The sequence below is a fragment of the Erythrolamprus reginae genome, chromosome 1 (genome assembly GCF_031021105.1).
Source record: "Erythrolamprus reginae isolate rEryReg1 chromosome 1, rEryReg1.hap1, whole genome shotgun sequence".
Lineage (NCBI taxonomy): Eukaryota > Metazoa > Chordata > Lepidosauria > Squamata > Dipsadidae > Erythrolamprus > Erythrolamprus reginae.
The window spans coordinates 58,295,806-58,320,668 of NC_091950.1; the positions used below are offsets into that span (position 1 = coordinate 58,295,806).

At 42.1% G+C, this 24,863-nt stretch overlaps 1 protein-coding gene across 1 annotated transcript in view; it reads left to right on the forward strand.

The window, feature by feature from the left end:
• Positions 1 to 24,628, forward strand: part of LOC139161085 (cation channel sperm-associated auxiliary subunit beta-like) — a 203,989-nt gene extending 179,361 nt beyond the window's left edge. The window contains exons 24-26 of the mRNA XM_070739810.1: positions 9,584 to 9,684; positions 12,615 to 12,689; positions 24,413 to 24,628. Coding sequence (XP_070595911.1) covers positions 9,584 to 9,684; positions 12,615 to 12,689; positions 24,413 to 24,628 — 392 coding nt within the window. The remainder of the gene's footprint in view (positions 1 to 9,583; positions 9,685 to 12,614; positions 12,690 to 24,412) is intronic.
• Positions 24,629 to 24,863: the final 235 nt, after the last annotated feature.

Consider the following 24,863-nt stretch of genomic DNA (forward strand, 5'->3'; position numbering starts at 1 on the left):
GGGGGAGGCTGCCACTGAAAGGGGACATATCTCAACTGTGCCATTGTCTTCCTAAGGGCAAATCACCTAGGCATCCAAGACAAAAAAGGTGAAAAGTTTTTTGGGGACCTGTGAAGAATATTATGGAAGAATTTCAAATGATTGCCTATAACCTGAAGGGGTGGCCAGAAAACTGTTTGCTCCATATTCTCAAAAGTGCCCTTGATCCAAAGTTGAGAGAGGCATGTGAACTGCAAGTGGGAGGCAGCTGGGCCATTCAAGACTGGTATGCCATGGCAGTCGCTTTGGGTGACATAATTCTTGCTAGGAAGGGACCTCACCCGCCCCATGTAACAAAGGATCTTTTAAGAGGCCGCCTTTTCCCTTGTCAGCTGGGCTTCCTTTGCTCAGGGGTTATGAGGGGAACAAATTGCTACAGATGTGACCAGACTGGCCATAACAGAACAGACTGCTTGATGCCTCTCTCCCCCCCAAAACCCAAGCTGTGCCCAGTAGCAGAAAGAGGATCTGAAGAAGCCCCTCTGCAGGGTCTCTGGGCCTTTCAAACTACAGAGCTGTGCCCTCTTGAGGAATTCCCTAAAGGTAAAAACCCTATTCCTTCAGGAACTGGCCCCAGTTGGAATGAGGAGCCTGTTAGAGAGGACAACCCAATGGTGAGTGAGCCCATCCATCTGTTCATCATTAAAGCAAGGATTAAAGTAATGACCACGGGGAAGGAGGAAAAAATATGGGCTCTGATAGATACAGGGTGCTCGAGATGCCTTATTAGAAAAACCGTAGTGAAGAAGTTAAAAACCCAGACCAGGCCTTTAGCGAAACCCATCCGGTTCCAGCAGGTGGACGGCTCTCTAGTGGGTGGAGTTTGTGCTACACTCCTGACTGAGTTAGTGGAGCTGCGGATAGGCCGGCACCGTGAATTCTTGAGATTCATAGTCACCCCCCAAGATGTCGGAAACAATTATATTGGGTCTGGCCTGGATGGACAAATGGACTCCCACCTTTCGTTGGGAAGGTGGGCATCATAAGCTTTTCATCCCCTTGGGCTCTAACTCTTTTTCAGAGACTAATAGGGGAAAACCTCCTCCCCGGGAGGAGCCAGATGGGTCCTTAGCAGCAGTTGCAATGAAGGAAGGAACACTACCAGATCTTCTGAAGATGCCCTTGGAATACAGAGACTTGGGAAAAGTTTTAAGTGAGGAAGATTGCAATGAACTGCCCCCTCACAGACCTCTCCCAATTCTTTTGGTGACATTGCGTACATCCTAGGTTTTGGGAAAGTTGCCCCTGGTTCAAATTCTATTGCACAATGTCACCAAAAGAATTGGGAGAGCTGAGAAACTACATAGATACCAATTTAAAGAGGGGATTCATCCAGCCCGCAAATTCAAGGACAGCTGACCCCATTCTCTTTAAGAAGGATGGAGGCATTCGCTTACTCATAGACTACCGGAATCTTAATGTGATGTGTGTGCAGAACACTTATCCTCTCCCCCTCATGAAGGACCTACTAAATCATCTAGCCAAGGGGAAATACTTTACCAAGTTGGGCTTAAGGGAGGCGTATTACCGCATCAGAATAAAGGAAGGGGATGAGTGGAAAACCATTTATTAGGGAATTTCCAAATTCGAGTGATGCCCTTTGGTCTGAAAGGGGCCCCAACCGTGTTCATACAGTACATAAATGAAGTTCTACATGCCCACCTCTACAACGGAGTTCTTGTTTACTTAGATGACATCCTTATCTACAGCCAGAATCTCCCTGACCACATCAAGTTGGTGAGGCAAGTCTTGAAGAAGCTTTTGTCTGCTAAGCTGGATCTGGTTGCCATAACTGAGACATGGTTTAAGGATTCTAATGAATGGGAAATATCCATACCAGGATATACACTGTATAGGAAGGATAGAATAGAGAGAAGGGGAGGTGGAGTAGCCATTTATGTTACAGAAAGTCTAAAAACAATACTAATTCAAAATATATGTAAAGATCTGGAGACCCTCTGGATTTGCATGCAAAATAAAGACGGTTCTGTCATTAGAATTGGGGTGATCTATAGGCCTCCAGGGCAATCTGAGGAACATGACAACAAGATGGTGGATGAGATTACCCTAATGGCAGTAAAGGGAGATATTGTGGTTATGGGTGATTTCAACATGCCTGATGTTGACTGGAATATCCCCAGTGCCCTTACATGCAAAAGTAAGAATATAGTAGAGACCTTTACAGGAGCAGCTCTAGCACAGCTAGTTAAGACACCAACTAGAGGGGAGAATATTCTAGATTTAATTTTTACAAATGGGAATTGGGTTTCAGAGGTCAAGGTGGGAGAAAATTTAGGTTGCAGTGACCATCTATGTTTGTGGTTTGATGTAAAAACTGATTGTGAGCAATCCTATACTGCAACCAAAGTATTGGATTTCAGAAAAACAAATTTTAATGCAATGGGGGAATATTTAAATAATGAATTAAAGGGGAGGGATAAAATGGCAGGAGCGAGCACCCAGTGGACTGTATTAAAAAAGGCCATCTTAAAAGCCGCAAGACTTTATGTAAAGCAAGTAACTAAAGGTAAAAGGAAGAAGAAACCGCTATGGTTTAGCAATGATGTAAGGACTATAGTCAATGAAAAAAGGCTGCCTATAGGAGGTATAAAGAGTCTGGAAGTATAGCTGATAGAGAGGTGTATAAAATGATACAGAAGGAGGCGAAACAGATAATATATGCTGCTAAAGCCTCAAAAGAGGAAGAAATAGCAAAATCTGTAAAGAAGAGGGATAAAACCTTCTTCAGATATATTAGTGATAGGAAGAAGAAAAACTGCAGCATCACAAAGCTTAGTACCAGGAATAATACATGCATTGATGGGAATAAGGAGATCGCTGACCATTTCAATAGCTACTTCTGTTCAGTTTTCTCAAAAGACACCTTACAAAATAATACTATAGAGGGATATAGCATTGCTTCCAGCTGTACGGATTCAGCTCCAGTGATCTTAGAACTTGAAAGATTAAAGATAAATAAGGCAATGGGTCCAGATGGCATCCACCCCAGAGTTCTTAAAGAACTCAGATCTGTCATTGCTACCCCCCTGACTGATTTGTTTAACCAATCCCGGTTAACAGGAGATGTTCCTGAGGATTGGAGAATGGCCAGTGTTGTGCCTATCCACAAGAAGGGCAGTAGAGAAGAAGCTGGTAACTACAGGCCAGTTAGCTTGACATCAGTTGTAGTTAAAATGATGGAGACTCTACTCAAAAAGAGGATAAATCAGCATCTACAAAACAATAACTTATTGGACCCAAATCAGCATGGCTTTACTGAAGGCAAATCATGTCAGACTAATCTCATTGAGTTCTTTGACTATGTCACAAAGGTGTTGGATCAAGGTGGTGCCGTGGATATTGCCTATCTGGACTTCAGCAAAGCCTTTGATACGGTTCCACATAAAGAGCTGATAGATAAATTAGTGAAGATTGGACTTAATCCCTGGATAGTTCTGTGGATTTCAAGCTGGCTGAAGCATAGACATCAGAGAGTTATTGTTAATGGTGAGTATTCTGAGCAGAGACAGGTTACAAGCGGTGTGCCACAAGGGTCTGTTCTGGGTCCTATTCTTTTTAATATGTTTGTGAGTGACATAGGGGAAGGTTTGGTAGGGAAGGTTTGCCTATTTGCCGATGACTCTAAAGTGTGCAATAGGGTTGAAATTCCTGGAGGGGTCTGTAATATGGTAAATGATTTAGCGTTACTAGATAAATGGTCAAAGCAATGAAAACTGCAGTTTAATGTTTCCAAATGTAAAATAATGCACTTGGGGAAAAGGAATCCTCAATCTGAGTATTGCATTGGCAGTTCTGTGTTAGCAAAAACTTCAGAAGAGAAGGATTTAGGGGTAGTGATTTCTGACAGTCTCAAAATGGGTGAGCAGTGTGGTCGGGCGGTAGGAAAGGCAAGTAGGATGCTTGGCTGCATAGCTAGAGGTATAACAAGCAGGAAGAGGGAGATTGTGATCCCCTTATATAGAGCGCTGGTGAGACCACATTTGGAGTACTGTGTTCAGTTCTGGAGACCTCACCTACAAAAAGATATTGACAAAATTGAACGGGTCCAAAGACGGGCTACAAGAATGGTGGAAGGTCTTAAGTATAAAACGTATCAGGAAAGACTTAATGAACTCAATCTGTATAGTCTGGAAGACAGAAAGAAAAGGGGGGACATGATCGAAACATTTAAATATGTTAAAGGGTTAAATAGGGTTCAGGAGGGAAGTGTTTTTAACAGGAAAGTGAACACAAGAACAAGGGGACACAATCTGAAGTTAGTTGGGGGAAAGATCAAAGGCAACATGAGAAAATATTATTTTACTGAAAGAGTAGTAGATCCTTGGAACAAACTTCCAGCAGACGTGGTTGGTAAATCCACAGTAACCGAATTTAAACATGCCTGGGATAAACATATATCCATTGTAAGATAAAATACAGGAAATAGTATAAGGGCAGACTAGATGGACCATGAGGTGTTTTTCTGCCATCAGTCTTCTATGTTTCTATGTTTCTAAGCTCTATGTGAAACTTTCCAAGTGCGAATTTCACCGGATGTCAGTAGACTATTTGGAATACTGCATATCTAACAAAGGCATAAAGATGGACCCAACCAAGGTGAAGGCAGTGCTTGATTGGCAAGCTCCCCGCACACACAAACAATTACAGAGTTTCTTAGGATTTGCACATTTCTACCGGCAGATCATTCCAGCTTTCGCAGAAGTTGCCTTGCCCTTAACCAAGTTACTAAAGACTGGGTCTTTAGGCCACATGCACAGCCGCCCCCTTCCCCTGTAGCAATTTATTATTTATTTATTTATTTATTTATTTATTATTTGGATTTGTATGCCGCCCCTCTCCGAAGACTCGGGGTGGCTCACAACAAGTGAAACAAATCATAAATAATCCAATTAATTAAAATATTTAAAGATTTTAAAAAAACCATATACTAACAGACATACACACAAGCATACCATGTATAAATTAAACGTGACCAGGGGGAGATGTTTCAATTCCCCCATGCCTGATGGCAAAGGTGGGTTTTAAGGAGTTTACGGAAGGCAGGAAGAGTAGGGGCAGTTCTAATCTCCGGGGGGAGTTGGTTCCAGAGAGCCGGTGCCGCCACAGAGAAGGCTCTTCCCCTGGGGCCTGCCAACCAACATTGTTTAGTTGATGGGACCCGGAGAAGGCCCACTCTGTGGGACCTAATCGGTCGCTGGGATTCGTGAGGCAGATGACGGTCTCGGAGATATTCTAGTCCGATGCCATGAAGGGCTTTAAAGGTCATAACCAACACTTTGAATTGTGACCGGAAATTGATCGGCAGCCAATGCAGACTGCGGAGTGATGGTGAAACATGGGCATACATAGGTAAGCCCATAACTGCTCTCGCAGCTGCATTTTGCACGATCTGAAGTTTCCGAACACTTTTCAAAGGTAGCCCCAGGTAGAGAGCATTACAGTAGTCGAACCTCGAGGTGATGAGGGCATGAGTGACTGTGAGCAATGAGTCCCGGTCCAGATAAGGCCGCAACTGGTGCACCAGGCGAACCTGGGCAAATGCCCCCCTCACCACAGCTGAGAGATGGTTTTCTAATGTGAGCTGTGGATCGAGGAGGACGCCCAAGTTGCGGACCCTCTCTGAGGGGGTCAGTAATTCCCCCCCCCCAGGGTAATGGACAGACAGATGGGATTGTCCTTGGGAGGCAAAACCCACAGCCACTCCGTCTTATCCGGGTTGAGCTTGAGTCTGTTGACACCCATCCAGGCACCAACAGCCTCCAGGCACCGGCACATCACTTCCACTGCTTCGTTGACTGGACATGGGGTGGAGATGTACAACTGGGTATCATCGGCATATTGATGATACCTCACCCCATGCCCTTGGATGATCTCACCCAGCGGTTTCATGTAGATGTTAAATAGCAAGGGGCAGAGGACCGACCCCTGAGGCACCCCACAAGGGAGAGACCTCTGAGCCGACCTCTGACCCCCCCCCCCACTAACACCGACTGCGACCGGCCAGAGAGGTAGGAGGAGAACCACTGGAGAACACTGCCTCCCACCCCCAAACCCTCCAGAAGGATACCATGGTCGATGGTATCGAAAGCCGCTGACAGATCGAGGAGCACCAGGACAGAGAATGAACCCCTGTCCCGGGCCCGCCAGAGATCATCCATCAACGCGACCAAAGCGGTTTCCATGCTGTAACCGGGCCTGAAACCCGACTGCTGGGGACCTAGATAATCGGCTTCTTCCAAGGACCGCTGGAGCTGGAGTGCCACCACCTTCTCAACAACCTTCCCCATAAAGGGAAGGTTGGAGACTGGACGATAGTTATTAAGTACGGCTGGGTCCAGGGAAGGCTTCTTGAGGACGGGGCACACAAGCGCTTCTTTATAGAGTGTTGGAAAGACTCCCCTCCCCAAGGAAGCGTTGGTAATCTCCTGGGCCCAGCTCCGTGTCACCTCCCTGCTGGCCAAGACCAACCAGGAGGGACACGGATCCAGTAGACAGGTGGCGGAACTCACAGCTCCAATGGCCTTGTCCACTTCATCAGGTGTCACCAGGTCAAACTCTTCCCAGACAGGTGGACAAGTACGTGCCCCAGTCACCTCGACTGACTCATTGTCAGTCGACTCTGTTTTACAATTGGAGTCGAGGTCGGCCCGGATCTGAGCGACTTTATCAGCGAAAAACATGTTAAACTCCTCGGCACTACTCTGCAAGGGCTCCCCAACTCCCCCCTGGTTAAGAAGGGAGCGGGTCACCCTAAACAGAGCGGCCGGGCGGGATTCTGCTGATGCAATCAAGGCGGCATGGTACGCGCATCTTGCCGCCTTGAGCGCCACTTTGTAAGTCTTAATAAAAGCTCTTACAAGTGTTCGATCAGATTCAGACCTACTCTTCCTCCATCGCTTCTCTAGACCAGTGTTTTTCAACCAGTGTGCCGTGGCACACTAGTGTGCCATGAGACATGGTCAGGTGTGCTGCGAAGCTCAGAGAGAGAGAGCGAGAGAAAGCAAGAGAGAGAGAGAAAGCAAGAGAGAGAAAGAAAGCAAGAGAGAGAAAATGAGAAAGAAAAAGAAAGAGAGAAAGAAAGCAAGAAAGAGAAAAAGTGAATGAGAGAGAGAGAAAGAAAGAGAGAAAGAGAGGGAGGGAGGGAAGGTGGGAGAGGGAAAGACGGAGGGAGAGAAAGAGCAAAAAAGAGGAAGGAGGGAAGGGAGAAAGAAAGGGATGGAGAGAGAAAAAAGAAAGGGAGGGAGAGGGAAATAGAGCGAAAGGGAGGAAGAGAGAGAGATTTTTTTTGTCCAAACTTTTTTTACCCCACCCCCCACCCCCTCAATGTGCCCCATGGTTTTGTAAATGTAAAAAATGTGCCGCGGCTCAAAAAAGGTTGAAAATCACTGCTCTAGACATCTCCTGAAGATGCCCTTGGAATACAGAGACTTGGGAAAAGTTTTAAGTGAGGAAGATTGCAATGAACTGCCCCCTCTACGGGTTTCTTGATCAGATCAGTAGACTTGATAGTCTCTGGTTGAAATAATGGAGTCAGGAAGGGATTCGTTTAGCCATGTTTCACGGATAAATATGAGGTCAAGATTAGCAATTTTTGGTAGGAATAGTAGTTCAGGTATTTCTTTGATGATGCTCTTTGAATTAATGAGTTTGCATTTAAGATTATTAGTGTTTGATATAGAGGAAGTAAGGGGTGTGCATACCTAGTCCTGTTTGGGTTTTGTTTTTGTTTTTTATTTATTTGATTTATATGCCGCTCCTCTCCGTAGACTCGGGGCGGCTCACAACAACAATAAAACAATTCATGACAAATCTAATAATTTAAAAACATTAAAACCCCATTATTAAAGCAGACATACACACAAACATACCATAAATAAGCTGATGAGGCCAAAATAAGGCCAAAATAGATCTATCCTAGTCTCTCTTAATTTTCAAATTCAGCAAAAAAACATGTGAGATATATATATGTTTTCATAGATTGTCACAGGTATATGTATGTAGATTGTTCTGAGTTCGGGTTTTGCCCCGTGTAATAAAACTCAAAATATTACACGGGGCAAAACCCGAACTCAGAACAATATATATATATATATGGTTTTTTATGTCGGATCACCCTGGTATATTGAAGGAACGTCACAGCTCCTTTTTGCCTCTAGGCCCAACCCAGGACCATTTCAAGGCAGTTAATTTTATTTATAGCCGACAACTATATTCTGTATGTGTCAAATGTTTTTTTAGCTGGAATTTTAAAATTAAGGGAGACTAGGATGGTCCCATTTCAGCCTTGTTCTGGCCTCGTCAGCTAGCCACACCCTTCCTTACTGGGATTTGATCCGGTTGACTCTGCCTTGTAAGGCAGAGAATTAGCAGTTGAGCTATCAGATCAGATCCCTTCCAGCTCTGTACCAGGGAGGGGCTATATGTTTTTTTGTGTCGGATCACCCTGGTATATTGAAGGAACGTCACAGCTCCTTTTTGCCTCTAGGCCCAACCCAGGACCATTTCAAGGCAGCTAATTTTATTTATAGCCGACAACTATATTCTGTATGTGTCAAATGTTTTTTTAGCTGGAATTTTAAAATTAAGGGAGACTCTCCCTTAATTTTAAAATTCCAGCTAATTTTTTTTTGACATATATATATATATATATATATATATATTTCCGTAGATTTTCACGGGTACAGGTATGACGGTCTTGGTATATTCGGGTTTCTTCCCGTGTAGGATTTGGAAATTTCTGGCGACGTTTCGATGAGGTCCCACTCGTCATCTTCAGGCTGGTGTTTCTGTCCTTGTTCTAGGGCGAACACAGCGAAACCTGAGCTGCCTTCCTTCTATAAATACTGGTGGCTGGGTGTGGTTTGATGGCTCAGCAATTGCCTGCTGTGTAGAAACTTCCTGGTGAGTCAGTGGGGTAACACCTGGGATCGTTGATGTAGCTGAGGTATGCTGATTAGTTAATGGTTGTTGATTAGGCGTGATATCCTGAGTAGTTGGAGCTTGCAGGCTACTTGATTGTTTTGCAATGTGTGTTCTGAGTCTGGTTTCAGTTTTTATGGCTGGGTTACGTTTGAGGGCTGGTTTCCAGATGTCTGGTAGGTGGAAGGTATCATCTCGCTTGTTCATATTTTGGGGATGTTTTTCATCTCGATGGCTTCCAAAAGAATAATCATGGAAGCCATTGAATGTGATTTCACCGAAACGTCGCATAGACACTCAAAATATTACACGGGGCAAAACCCGAACTCAGAACAATCTACATACATATACCCGTGAAAATCTACGAAAACATTCCATATTTACAGCAACACGAAGCTTAAAACTTCAACCTGATGATGGTGAATGTGATTTCACCGAAACGTCGCATAGACATGCAAAATATTACACAGGGCAAAACCCGAACTCAGAACAATCTACATATATATAAATATATATATACACATACTGAGAGCATAGGCACCAAGACAAAATTCCTTGTGTATTCAGTCATACTTAGCCAATAAAATTCTTCTATTCTATTCAGGTTCCCGTGAAACAGAAAGTTTGAAGAACCTAAGGAAGTACTTGGAAGACCGGGTCAAGACCAAGTTGTATAATCCAGATGGGCTAACCATATCAATAACTGTAAGCTTCTGATACAATACATATTTTGAATAGAAAGCCGAAAGTGTTGCAACAATCTGGCATACCATATTTTGAATCCTGCCCCACTCTGTTTTAAGACTACAACATCTTGTCTCCAAAATTCTGGATAAGAATGGTACATGTCAAGTGAGATGGTACATGTCAAGTAGCCATTCAGCCAGGTTTTTGCAGCCCACGTAAAAATGACATTTATTTATTTATTTATTTATTTATTTATTTAATTAATTAATTTCTATGCCGCCCCTCTCCGTAGACTCGGGGCGGCTCACAGCAGTAATAGAAAAACAATATGCAATACAAATCTAATAATTAAAACTAAAAACCCATAATTTAAAAAACGTGCACACAACATACCTTACATAAACAATATAGGCCTGGGAAAGTTATCTCAGTTCCCCCTTGACGGCAGAGGTAGGTTTTAAGGAGTTTACGAAAGGCAAGGAGGGGGAGCAATTCTAATCTCTGGGGGGAGCTGGTTCCAGAGGGTTGGGGCCACCACAGAGAAGGCTCTTCCCCTGGGACCCGCCAAATGACATTGTTTAGTCGACAGGACCCAGAGAAGGCCAACTCTGTGGGACCTAATCGGTCGCTGGGATTCATGCGGCAGAAGGTAGTCCCGGAGATATTCTGGTCCAATGCCATGAAGGGCTTTATAAGACATAACCAACACTTTGAATTGTGACCGGAAATTGATCGGCAACCAATGCAGACTGCGGAGTGTTGGAGTAATATGGGCATACTTAGAGAAGCCCATAATTGCTCTCGCAGCTGCATTCTGCACGATCTGAAGTTTCTGAACACTTTTCAAAGGTAGCCCCATGTAGAGAGTGTTACAGCAGTCGAGCCTCGAGGTGATGAGGGCATGAGTGACTGTGAGCAATGACTCCCGATCGAGATAGGGCTGCAACTTGTGCACCAGGCGAACCTGGGCAAACGTCCCCCTTGCCACAGCTGAGAGATGGTTAATGTGAGCTGTGGATCAAGAAGGATGCCCAAGTTGCGTACCCTCTCTGAGGGGGTCAATAATTCCACCCCCAGGGTTATGGATGGACAGATGGAATTGTCCTTGGGAGACAGAACCCACAGCCACTCTGTCTTATCCGGGTTGAGTTTGAGTCTGTTGATGCCCATCCAGACCCCAACAGCCTCGAGGCACCGGCACATCACTTCCACTGCTTCGTTGACTGGACATGGGGTGGAGATGTACAACTGGGTATCATCTGCATACTGATTATACCTCACCCCATGCCTCTGGATGACCTCACCCAGCGGTTTCATGTAGATATTGAATAGCAGGGGGGAGAGGACCGATCCCTGAGGCACCCCACAAGGGAGTAACCTTGAGGTCGACCTCTGACCCCCCACTAACACCGACTGCGACTGACCAGAGAGGTAGGAGGAGAATCACTAAAGAACAATGCCTCCCACTCCCAACCCTTCCAGCTGGTACAGAAGGATACCATGGTCGATGGTATTCAAACCTCTCCTCCCCCTGCCTGACACAAATAAAAATCCAGCAAGGCAAATAGGTTGAAAAGATTCTTTACTACTGTCAGTCTGGGAGAAATGTGAATGTCATCACAAGGCCATAGATAGGTAAAGCTTTCTTCTTGGTCGTGATTTTGGTCAAAATGTCCAATGAAAGAATTGGCAATTTTAACTGTAGAGAAAATCTTTGTTTTTGCACCAAAGGGAGATTTTTTCCATCCTAATGTTAATTATTACCCTACCAAAGGTATCTTAAATTGAATACCTGTATCTCAAAGAGGAAAAAGTCTTAAATCATATTTATTAAAATCTATGACTTGTTGAACAAACTACGATTAGTTAGTATACACATTGCATTAAATAATTCCGGACAAATATTTTCACATTGTTCTCTCATTTTAATAATTTCCAAATGAAAATAAAAAATGTTTCCAAGATATTCATATTCATGAACATTGTAAGAAGGCAGAATTGGCCTACATCAGTGATGGCTAACCTTTTTGTCATTGTATGCTGAAAGCACGTGTGCAATAGCACGCATGTATGGCACCCATAATGCAATGCGCGTGACATGACCCTCCTGCACATTCAGCCACCATCAGCATGCACGCATGACCCCCCCATGCTCCCCCTTCCTCGTGTATGCACATATGAAACACCCCCATGCCTACTTTGGGGCCTAGTAGGCTTCCCTACAGTCTCCTAGGACCAAAAATAGGCCATAAGAGGCGCACAGCCCCTCCTTGCACTCTCCCATGCATGCACATGCATCTCCCGCATACACCTCATTCCCCATGCTTGCACAACAGAGACCCAAATATCAGTTGGCCAGCGGGAGGCATGCACACATGCACAGTGGAACTGAGCTGGGTAATGGCTTGCATGCCCACAGAGACGGTTCTTCATGCAAGCTGTGGCATGCGTGCCATAGGCTCACCATAATGGGCCTAGATAGACAGATGGATAGATCATAAATGTAGCATGCACTTAAATCCCTATCCATCTGTCAAAATAAAGACACCTGTCTAAAACCATTTAGAGCAGCAAATCCCCCTTTGGAAATAAAGCAAAATACTAATAGAGAAAACATGTCCCAAAGGTGTTTTTCCAAAAGGCAGTTGAACTTTCTTGGGGGGTTTTTGCATTGAAAATATTTTGCTTCCCATTCAGTAAGTTTTTTTCATTCTGTTTGAATGCTGGAGAATTAGTTTTCAAAAAGAAAAAACAAGAAAGTCCAGTTGCCTTTTGGAAAAGCACCTTTGGGATAACCATAACTTGGATAACTGAAAATTCCCATAGACATTTCAAAATGTCCTTCAAAATAACATTAATTTTAGCAGATTAAACAATGTTAGAAAATGTATTTGTAGCAAAAGAAATGTTACTATGCCCTAATAAAAAATAATGTTTCTTTTTAACAGGGATCTGAACTTTTCCATTTTAGAGTATCAATTATTCCAGGAGTCTCCTTTTGCAATTTATTTGATGAATTTCAGGTAATTTGCAATTTATTTGATGAATTTCAGGTATATTTTTTACAGTATTGAAATATAGAAGAATGTGAAACAAATCTGAAATATATAGAAAGTCAGGCCAAAGTCATTTCAAAGACATAACAAATTATTTCTAGAAAACCAAGGTCAACCTTTGTCTCTGTACCTCTGCACCTGCACGGAAGGAGATACATGGGCTCTTAGTTGAACATCACATTGTCCAATTGATGATTGGACAACATGATGGAATCGTGGATGTGGGGGCAAGGCTTGAACTTTCAACTGGGTGGTGAAACTCGAGGGACTTCAGATTCTGGTTTCACCTAGATGTACCAACATGGCTCTGTTAATAAATTGGGACGTTGAGGAATACTTTGCCTTGGACTCTGATTTAATTTTGAATGCTATTTGGAAACCTGACATTAACCCAAATCTCTGTTAAAAATTACCCAGCTACCCCAAATCTTCAGGGTGCTGTTCAGGGCCCTGAGTCCCAGCACTGACCCGGCAATGGGCAGTGTAAAGACTCAGGGAAGATGGAGAAAGAGAAGCAAGCCATGGAGAAGCTAGTAGAAGCTGATTGCATGTTCACATCAATACCATATGCTCACTCTCCAAAGCCATGGTGGAAACTGAAGAGGCTGCAGAGCGGGAGCACCAGTTGCTGGGTCAGCACAAACAGCCAATCCTTGAGCTCCTCTCTCAACTGGAACAAGCCTCTGAAGGTGCAACCAGAGGCAATGTTCCCTCTATTTTTTTTTCAGTGTGAGCAGAAAAGTATAATGTTGGAGCGGCACATTTTATGCCTGGGCGTGGATGGGTTAGAAAACTGGTCATTAAGTGAATCTGGCTTCTACCCCCTCCCCCATTGTCTTTGCTTATGAGAAGGTTGCAAAAGGGGGTCACATGACCACAGGACACAGCAACGGTCATAAATATGAAACTGAGGCCAGGTTTTGATCACATGATCGTGGGGCTGCTGTGAAGGTCGTAGCCCCTTCCTTCCTTCCTTCCTTCCTTCCTTCCTTCCTTCCTCCCTTCCTTCTTTCCCTCCCTCCTTCCTTCCTCTCCACTTCTCTTTCTCTCCCTCTCTTTTCCTTTTCTTTCTTTCTCTCCACTTCTCTCCCTCTCTCTTTTCCCTCTTTCACCCTCTCTCTCATTCTCTCCCTCCAGGCCTCTCTCATTTCTGTGTACCTACTGAAATGTATTTTACATGGGTTGCACTTGGAAAGCAATCAACTTTTCAAAAAGATGGTTGGGTCTGGAACATATGCCTGGAGCACACCGTGATCTGCAGTGTTTTCCAGAAAAGTGACCTAAAGTTTGGGAGCTATGCTGAGTTCTCTGCACTGCCCAGACTACAGGATGAATTTGGGCAGGTAAGAGAAATGAATCCTAAAGGCGCTTCTTCAAGAGGCAAAGCATCTTTGGTTGACTCAGCCTTCCATCCTTCCAAGGTCAGTTAAATGAGGACCCAGATTGTTGGGGACAATATGCTTACTCTCTGTAATCTGCTTAGAGAGGGCTGTAAAGCACTATGAAGTGGTGCATAACTCTAAATGCTATTGCTAAATGATCTCTTGCTTCTCATCCAAGAAGCCTCTTCAACCTGAAGAGGCTTCTTGGAGGAAAAGCAAGATGTCTTCAAAGAAAAGCCAGAAAGTCAGGTTACTTTTAGACGAAGAACCTTTGAGAAAAGCATGGCCTGAACGATTGAGAATCACCACAGACATTAAGAAAAACTTTCCTTAATGCTTCCCTATTCTCCCTCTCTGTCTTTAGCTCATCTAATGGGCTGAAACAAGGGCTGGGCAAGGGCTTAAACTGACGTTTCATCGCCTCACAATCAGGAGGTTGTGAGTTCGATCCTAGATAGAGGCAGATGTAGGGTCTCCTGCTTGGGCAGGGAGTTGGACAAGATGACCTGTAAGGTCCCTTCCAACTCTGTTAATCTGTCTGCTAAAGATCTGTCTGTCCGTTAAATACCATTGCAGGTTGCCTCATTTTCTTCACAGTGCATGTGTCCATTCCGCTTTCCTCTTTGACAGGCTTGATAGGAAAGAGTAAGAAATGTCTCCTTATATTAAGTTGACTCAGCCTTCCATCTTTCTCAGGTGGGTAAAATGAGGACCCAGATTGTTGAGGGCAATATGCTGATTCTGTAAACAGATTAGAGAGGGCTGTAAAAGCACTATGCCAGGGGCAAAACTCCCCAAACCAAAGATGCACCCCATGACCCCTAAAGAGATAGAGGAGCTAAGGAGATACATTGATGCCAATCTAGAATGGGGCTTCATCCAACTGACCAATTCAAGAGTTGTAGCCCCCATACTCTTCAAAGAGAAGAAAGATGGAGGGGATGGGATGGGATTATGCATGGATTTCCATGGGATCAATTCCACGTGCATCCCAAATACGTACCACCTCCCTCTCCTGAAGGACTTGCTGAACCACGAAGTCATAGGCAAGGTATTCACTAAGCTAGATTTCAGAGAAGCGTATTACCACATATTCATTAGAGAAGAAGATGAGTGGAAGACCACCTTTAACTACTCTCTGAGGAGTTTTCAATTCAGTGTCATGCCATTTGGAATTGAAGGGCCCCCCATGGTCTTTATACAATTCATAAATGAAGTACTCTACCCACAACTGTTCAAGGGAGTTCTCATTTATTTGGATGACATTCTCATCTTCAGTGAAACCGTGGAGGAACACATGAAACTAGTGTGGCAAATCTTAGAACTTCTGGCTGCCAAGCTATATGCAAAGCTATCCAAATGCAAATTCCACAAAACCTCACTAGACAACCTGGAATATCCCATTTCCAGTGAAGGGATAGAGATGGACCCAGGAAAAGTGAAAATTTTGCTAGACTGGCAATCCCCACGCAGCTGCAAGCAACTACAAAGTTTTTTGGGCTTCATGAATTTCTATCGACAATTTATCCCAGCTTTTGCAGAGGTGGTGCTGCCACTAACTGCACTGCTAAAGACAAGTCCGTCATCAACAAAGTCAAAGCCTAACCAGTCTATTGGGTGAACAATGGAATGTCAAAAAGCATTTGAAAAGCTAAAGCAGCTCTTTGCCCAAGAACCTATTCTGCAGCATCCCAACCCAAAACAGCAATTATGAATTATGATTCAGTCCGATGCCAGCGATGTAGCATTAGCAGCAGTGCTATTGCAGAAAACCAAAGAGGGCCAACTCCTGCCATGTACTTACATTTCAAAGAAGCTCACAGTAACCGAAAGGAGATGGGCCATTTGGGCATTGCTCATGTGGAGACAATTCCTAGAGGGGGATAAGGTGCCATTCAAGCTATGGACAGATCCTAAAAACCTTGAAGCCTTGAAAACACCCAGAAGACCAAAACAAGTCAGCTGGGCATAATACTTCAGAAGATTTAAATTCAAACTGAAACACATCCTGGTTTCAAAGAACTTGGCAGATGCTTACTGGCAGTTGCTTACTGGCAAATGCTTTGACAGTCAAATGGAACAGGAGGTGCATGCCATCATCCCCCCTCAGCAGGAGGAGACAGCAACACAAACTATCACCCAAGGCCAAGCCAGATGACTGGGTGCTCCTGGCCAGGACAAATGGACTGCAACATTGAAAGCGGCTCCGTCTTACTAAAAGGAAATTGGGAATTTTGAAATTAGATGTTTATAAAGCTTTTGATAAAGTTAACCATAGCTATTTATACAAATTATGTAAGGAATTAAATATGGGGGGAAATTTTTGTGGAATTATAAAAGAGATTTATAAAGGGAATAAATCATATATAAGGGTGAATGAACAAAGAACGCAGAGAATTAAAATACAAAATGGCACAAAGCCGGGATGCCCTTTATCTCTAATGTCATTTGTAATAGCAATAGAGACATTAGCTAATAAGATAAGACAAGATAATACTTGGGTAGGATATAAAATATGGGAATTAGAAATGAAATTAAACATATTTGCAGATGATACTGACCCAGACCTCGATGGAGATGATTAAAGGTATAGGAAATATTTTGCAAGAGTTTAAACAGGAATTGGGATTGTCAGTCAATATGGAAAAATCAGATATTATGTGTTTAAATACAGGTCCGAGGGAGCAGATAGAAATTAGGAAAGAATCAGGGTTGAAGTTAGGATTAAAGAAAAATAAATATTTGGGAATCAGCAAAAACCAGCGAAAATTGAGGAGATGAATTATAGACAAATATTGAGGGAAATCTTGAAATAGACAAGGAGCTAGAAAGAGAAAAAGCTAAGGAGAATGGCTAAAATAAGAGCATTAAAAATGATGATAGTTCCCAAAATGATGTACCTGTTTCAGGTATTGCCAGGGGATTTATTAGCATCAAAGTTTAGGGAGTGGGATAAAAAACTTAATTATTGGGTTGAAAAAGATAAGAGACCGAGAATAAGGAAAAAGTGGTTAATAGCGAATGAAAAAGAGAGTGGATGAGCAATTCTTTGTTTGGAGTTGTATAAAGAAGCATTTCAAATTGAAAGATTAATGGAGTTGCAATTATTTGAAAATAAATGGGTGAAATTGGAAAAAGAGATAAATGGGATGAAGAATAGAGAATTAGTTTTTATAAGGTGGAATAGGAATGATTTAGATAAATTAATAGGTCCCATGAAAGGGACTATGGAAATTGGAAAAAAGGCAGGGAAAATAGGATTATATAAATCAAAACTGTCATCGTTATATGTAATAAATAGAGATAACGAAACAAATCTAAATAGGGTTATAGGAGAGTTGAAGGGAAGAGGGATAATTAAGATAGAACAGTTATATGAGAAGGATGGGAGGCCAAGTAGAAATTGTATAGAATGGTGGTTGAGTATGGGAAGATAGCTACAAATAAATGCAATATGTAAATATCTGAATGAAAGGGAGAATAAAGAAGCACTATTTAGGGAGGAGATATAATCAATAACAATCCTATCTTCAGCAAATTTAAATGATATCGTCTGAAATGTCTCCACAACAATATCTAATGATAACATTTCTACAAATGAATATTGATAGAACACAAACTCCAATCTTCATAGCCCACAAATAATAAAAGAACTATGGGCATAGGCAGGCTCTCTATTCCTCTCCTTATAGCAAGTGGAACCTTTCCTACTTCAAAGATGGATATTATTGTTGTAACACAAATACACAGAAAACAGAAGAACAAAGTTGGAAGAGACCTTGGAGGTCTTCTAGTCCAACTTCCTGCTCAAGCAGGAGATCCCATTCCAAATAAATGGCTGTGCAATTTCCTCTTTAAAAAACACAGTGTTTGAGCATCCACAACTTTTAGGGGCAAGTCGTTCCTCTTATTAATTGTACTCACTGACAGGAAATTTTGCCTTAATTCTAAGTTGGTTCTGTCTTTGATAGGTTTCCTCTGTTACTTCTTGTCTTGCTCTCAAGTGCTTTGGAGTATAGGCTCAGTTCCCTCTGAAGGGAGGATATCTTGTGACATTCTCTCAGATATTGAAAGATTGCTATCATGTTACCCTTAGTCCTGCTCTTTGTTAGACTAGATGATGATGATGATGATGATGATGATGATGATGATTATTATTATTATTATTATTATTATTATTATTATTATTATTATGTCAATACAACTCAACAAAGAAGATCACTATGCTGGATTTCATATTTTATCACCAGTCAGGTGCTTCCCAAGCACCTAGGACTGCGTGAAGTAGCAGCGAATTATGTTTGCCGATCCCAGTAAAGCGGCCTTTTGCAATTGACAGATTGAGATTTTGTCAATTCCGATGGTTTTCAAATGTCCGCTGAGATCCTTTGGCACTGCGCCCAGCGTGCCAAGTACCACTGGGACCACTTTCACTGGCTTATGCCAGAGTCATTGCAGCTCGATTTTTAGATTTTCGTATTTCACTAATTTCTCTAGCTGCTTCCCCTCAATTCTGCTGTCCCCTGGGATTGCGATGTCGATGATCCATACTTTCTTTTTCTCCACAATCAGGATGTCTGTTGTGTTATACTTCAGAATTCAGTCAGCCTGAAGTCAGAAGTCCCACAGTAGTTTTGCTTGTTCATTTTTGACCACTTTTCCGGGCTTATGATCCCACCAGTTCTTTGCCACTGGTAAACGGTAGTTCCGGCACAAGTTCCAGTGGATCATCTGTGCCACCGCATCATGTCTATGCTTGTAGTCAGTCTGTGCGATCTTTTTGCAGCAGTTGAGTATGTGATCGATTGTTTCATCTGTTTCTTTACAGAGTCTGTTGATTTTTCAATTCTGGCTTTGACAGCATTTGTTCTAATGGCCTGTTCTTGTGCCGCCAGTATTAGTCCTTCTGTCTCCTTTTTGAGTGTTCCACTTGTAATCCATGACCAGGTCTTTTTTTTTGCCTTCAATCTTCTCCAAGAACTGGCCATGCAATGCTTTGTTAATAATAATAATAATAATAATAATAATAATAATAATAATAATAATAATAATAATTATTATTATTATTATTATTATTATTATTATTTAGATTTGTATGCTATCCTTCTCCAAAGACTCTGAAGATATACCCAATCCCTACAAAAATTCATGAGATAAATTAAAACAAATAGAAAAAGAATTACAAAAGTAAATTCAATATACAAATCTGGTGGACAAACAAGAGGCGGGGAGCTTCAGCCTACCTGATCTTGAAACTTACTACTATTCAGCCAGCCTCTTATGGATTAAGGATTGGATCACACTAAATAATCAAAGAATTCTCAAAGTAGAAGGTTATAATATACAAGAAGGATGACATCCCCACCTTTGGGGAAAAAAGAATATTAAACACACACAATTTCAACAACATGCAATAAGAGGTACCTTACTATTCATTTGGAGGAAAATAAAAAACATTGTATAGAAATACCAAGGTGGTTATCCACCATGGAAGCCTTGATATACCCGAATGTCCTAGGAAACACTAAAGTGAGAACATATGATAAACTATTAGATAAGAACAGTAAGCTTAAATCTAGACAAACTTTAGAAGCTGAAGGGAAATATATAGATTGGTTTCCATATATACAACTTCAAAACAGATATAAAATTGATTCTGAAGAATATGGAATAAACCCTAAATTAAATATAATAGACAAAATTTTATTAGGCCCACCCACAAAATTCATAACGAAAATGTATAATTATTTAATAAAATTTGATAACTTAGAAGAAACAGTAAAAGACCGCATGTTGGTATGGATGAAGAATTTAGGTATCCAATTCACTTAGAAGAATGGACAAAACTGTGGAAAGAAAACTATAAATTAACATTATCGGTACCATATAAGGAAAACCTCTATAAGATGTTTTACCGATGGCATTATGCTCCCGCCAGTTTGGCTAAGATCTATCCTAATATAGATCCCATATTCTGGAAATGTAATAAAGATTTTGGAACTTACTACCACCTGTGGTGGCTATGCTCCCAGGCACGTAATTATTGGCTGAAAATTAAAGGATGGATAAAAGATAGACTGCAATTTGATTTAGAATTGAAACCAGAGACCTAACTTCTAGGGCTTGTTAGAGGGCAATACGTAAAATCAAAATACTGCCTAATCATCCATATAATAAGTGCAGCAAGATTAGCCTATGCACAAATGTGGAAAGATAATAACCTCCCAACAGATAATATGATTATAAACAAACTCATGGATTGTGCTGAAATGTCCAGGCTCACTTTTGAACTACAAAATAAACAAGAGAAAGACTTTTACACAATTTGGGAAAATCTTTATGAATGGCTTGAAACCACTGTTACCTCTAAACTGCGCGGGCATGCACCCACGCAGCTACCAGCCCCCCCCCCCCCCCCCGCCATGCACTAACTCATTGATGGCGCACAAAGCCACGCCATCCCGGATCGTGGGCAGGGGAGCTCTTCCCTGGCCAGGCGATGGCAAGGCCCTCCCGATGCTCGCCTGCTGCCCAGGCCCCACGCTGGGCCGCGCTGGGGGCTGCCCCTTGGAATCTGGGGCGACGGGCCTAGCCTCGGCTTACTTGGCCCCAGTGCGGCTGAAGCGCGGGGCGGAGTAGGTGGCGTCTACTGCTGCTGCTACGGGCCCACCCCTGAGCTGAGCTTCCTTCAGCTTCCTTGGAGGCAAAGCTGCCTCCGGCCCCCTCGCGCCCCTGGCCTCTCGCTGCTGTCCCCACCCGCCCAATCCGCCCCCTCTCTGGTTTTCTCCTCCTCCGCCTGCCGTCTTGGGACGTGGCTCCTCTGGCAGTGGTGGTGGCGGCTGCGGCTTCTCCTCCTCCTCATCCACATGCCCAGTGAGGGGTCTGCAAGAGCATTTCTTGGAGCGCTTCGGGAATGCCCCCACCCCACAGCCCCTTTGCTGGGAGCACTTTCGTCCCAGGCTGTCAGCGAAGAGGCTGCAGGAGAGGCTGGGCAGGCATTCCTGAAGTGCTCCGAGAAAGCGCTCTCACAGCCGCTTCGCTGACAGACAGAGAAAGAGAGAGAGCAACAGACAGAGCGAGATAGAAAGGAAGAGAGAGGGAGAGAGAAAGTGAGAAAAAGAGAGAGAGAGAAAGAGGAGGAGAGAGAAAGAGAACAAGAGAGATAACATGAGAAAGAGAACAAGAGAGGAAAAGAAAGCAAGAGAGAGAAAGAGTGAGAGAGAGAGAAAGTGAGAGAGAGAGAAAGTGAGAGAGAGAGAAAGCGAGAGAGAGAGAGAAGAGAGGAAGGGAGAAAGAGAGAAAGCAAGAGGGAGAGAGAGAAAGAGAGAAAGAAAGAAAGAAAAAGAGAGAGAGAAGAGAGGAAGGGGGAGAGAGAGGAAGAAAGAAAGAGAGAGAAGAAAGGAAGAGAGAGAGAGAAATGATAGAAAAAGGGGGAGAAAAAAGAGAAATATTTAGTTTTAATAGTAATAGATTTTGGTTTTGTTTTATTATTAATTTCTTTTAATAAAAAGAAGGGATTTCCCCCCTATTTATTTATTTATTTATTTATTTATTTATTTATTTATTTATTTATACTTCTATGCTGCCCAGTCCCAAAGGTACTGCCGCTCAGACACTATACTTTTCCGCCCACAGCAAAAAAAAATTAGAGGGAACATTGCTTGAAACCAGAAGATATAACTAATAAACAAGTAAATAATGTATGGATATAATTGATAACTATAAATAACACAATAAAAATGTATACAATTGATAAATGGATTAGATAAAGCAATAAGGAGATATATAGAGTTTGCTTTTTGATTCACCAGGAATGCAAACAAAATGGAAATGACGTACCATGTAACCTATTTTCTTTTTCTTCTATTTTCTTTTCTCTCTTTTTCTCTCTCTGTCCCTCTTTCTTGTTTCTCTTTCTTTTCTTTTGCTAGGTTTTTCCCTTTTTCTTCTTCTCCCTACCCTTTCTTTTCTTTCTATTAATTACATGTTTGTAATAGTCGTTTACTATTCTTTTTGAATTGTATTGTTTTTCTATTTGTGAATAAAAACATATTTTTTAAAAAATCATGATATGTTTCAGTTTCCAGCCCCCTAATCATCTTGATTGTTCTCCTCTACAGTCTTTCTAGAGTCTCAGTATCATTTTATATTGCAGGAACCAGGAAAAGATGCTAAGATGGGTCTTACCAAGGCAGTATATAGCAGTACTAATAGTTCGTGTGAGAATGGAATGGAATGGAATGCAATGGAGTAGAGTAGGGTAGGGTAGGGTAGGGTAGGGTAGAGTAGAGTAGAGTAGAGTAGAATAGAATAATAACAGAGTTGCAAGGGACATTGGAGGTCTTCTAGTTCAATCCCCTGCCAAGGCAGAAAACGCTACACCACTTCGGACAAATTATTATGCAACATCTTCTTTAAGGTAAAGATAAATAAGGCAATGGGTCCAGATGGCATCCACCCAAGAGTTCTTAAAGAACTCAGATTTGTCATTGCTACCCTGCTGACTGATTTGTTTAACCAATCCCTGTTAACAGGAGATGTTCCTGAGGATTGGAGAATGGCCAGTGTTGTGCCTATCCACAAGAAGGGCAGTAGAGAAGAAGCTGGTAACTACAGGCCAGTTAGCTTGACATTGGTTGTATTTAAACTCAATGTCAACCGCTCCAAACGTGACTGCAAAAAATACGACTTCAGCAACAGAGTAATCAACGCCTGGAATGCATTACCTGATTCTGTGGTTTCTACTCCTAATCCCAAAACCTTTATCCTTAGACTATCTACAATTGACCTCTCCCCCTTTATAAGAGGTCTGTAAGGGGCGTGCATAAGCGCACCACTGTGCCTACCATCCCTGTCCTATTGTCTTCTTTTGTTACTTTTTATCATTACTTATCTAATGTTTTATTTCTACAAATTGCCACCCTAAAATTGTTTGACAAAATAAATAAATAAAATAAATAAAATAAAATACAATACAATAAGATTAGTCTAGCACAGTGGTTCCCAAAGTGAACCTGTGGGGTGGTAGGATGACTTAGGAGGGTGCGAATAGACAAGGGTAAGGGCAGGGAGTACTAAGAGAGGCCAGGGGGCAGCAGGTGGTTGCCATACTGGTAGTGACAGCTGGCTGGCCACACCCCCAAACCAGTTCTGTCCCCATGCCCCTGCCGCCCATGTACACCCAATCACCCGCTTGCTGCTTTTCCGTCATGCGGTACTTCTGGCCCACGTACCCCACCCCTGGCCTATATAAGTTGTTCCCCTTTGACATATGGGCACTTGCTTCACTGACACCTTGCCTCACCTATGCCTTGCCTACACCTTGGTTGCTGCTTGCTCGCCCTGCCATGCCCAGTCTCTGCTCTGCAGCCTGCCTTCCTGAAGTGATGTGCTCCTGATATGCCTGCCAGGTTGCAATACTTTCCTCAGTACTGAATTGCATTTTGTTGGCTGGGCCCAGTTCTGTCAAGATCCTTTTGGATCTTGAGCCTATCTTAACCATTCCCCTTAGTTTGGTGTCATCTGCAAATTTGATGAGTTTACTTTCTATTCCCTCATCTAAATTGTTTACGAAGATGTTGAAGAGCATTGGCCCTAAGATAGAACCTTGAGGTATCCTAATTTATATTTCCTTCCCTATAGACATAGTTCTACTGAGAATTACAAGGGATGGCCCACAAGGCTGAGCCCCTACTTGTTTCTTTCTAGAATTTAAGCAAGTTATGCAAACATGTCATTAAGGAATTCAAATATAACCTTGCAAGACTTTGTCACTGATGCACTGATTTATTGATATTCAACCATCCATCCATCCATTTCTTCAGCTCTTATGATATATGTATAACTTCAAGTTAGATCTGTAATGGAACCTTTACATCACTATCGTAACTTATCCTGGGTATAAAATGATTAGTTACATGACCTTTTATAAAATGATTACAAAATGTGTTCATTTGACCACAGAGCATTGCAAATTGTCATAGAGTGTGGTCAAGTGAACACAGGGGGTGCAACTACTGGATCTTCTAATTCAGGTCATAGATATCACCACCACCCAGGTAAGCCCATTACAACATCAAGCTGTCACTAAGTGATCATGTCAAGGATTACCTGTACTGTATTTTTAAATTTTGAATACTCTTAAAAGGAAAATTTAGCTGAAATAACTCTTTCTGTTTCATTCTTGTAATAAAATTTCAAATCCATATTTAATCTTGTTTACTAATGTAAACTTAAGTTATCTATCTTAAGTAACAACTTTTAAAATAGTATGATTTTTCAATTTACCAGGATATATTTTTATTGCAGCTTTATATTGATGATTCACCACTGGCTTTTCCAGGACAATATCTCATCAGTACAGTTGTAGCTGTGTCAATAGGAGGGATCCTCTTTACAGCTTTTCTTCTGCACATCTATGAAATCCAGATATTAAATTTCTTTAAAAAGAAAAAAATCAGTAACAAAGTAGAATCCAAAACTTCAATTGTCAGTGAAGTATCATCTGAGAGCAATGGATCATAATTGTCAATTATGCCACAATGTCCTCACTACCATGCTAGTGTGTGGCTATTTTAGTTTAATTTGGCCCACAAGGACTGAAAGGTTTTGTTACAGTTATTTCCTTGTTAGATAGCAAAATGAACGTTCTTTTATTTCTAAATATGTTATTATTCTAGTCACTTTTGCTGTGCACTTTCTAGGTTTTGACAAAGGAAGTCAGTTATGTATGCATTTATTTTTTGCAAAAAATATAGAC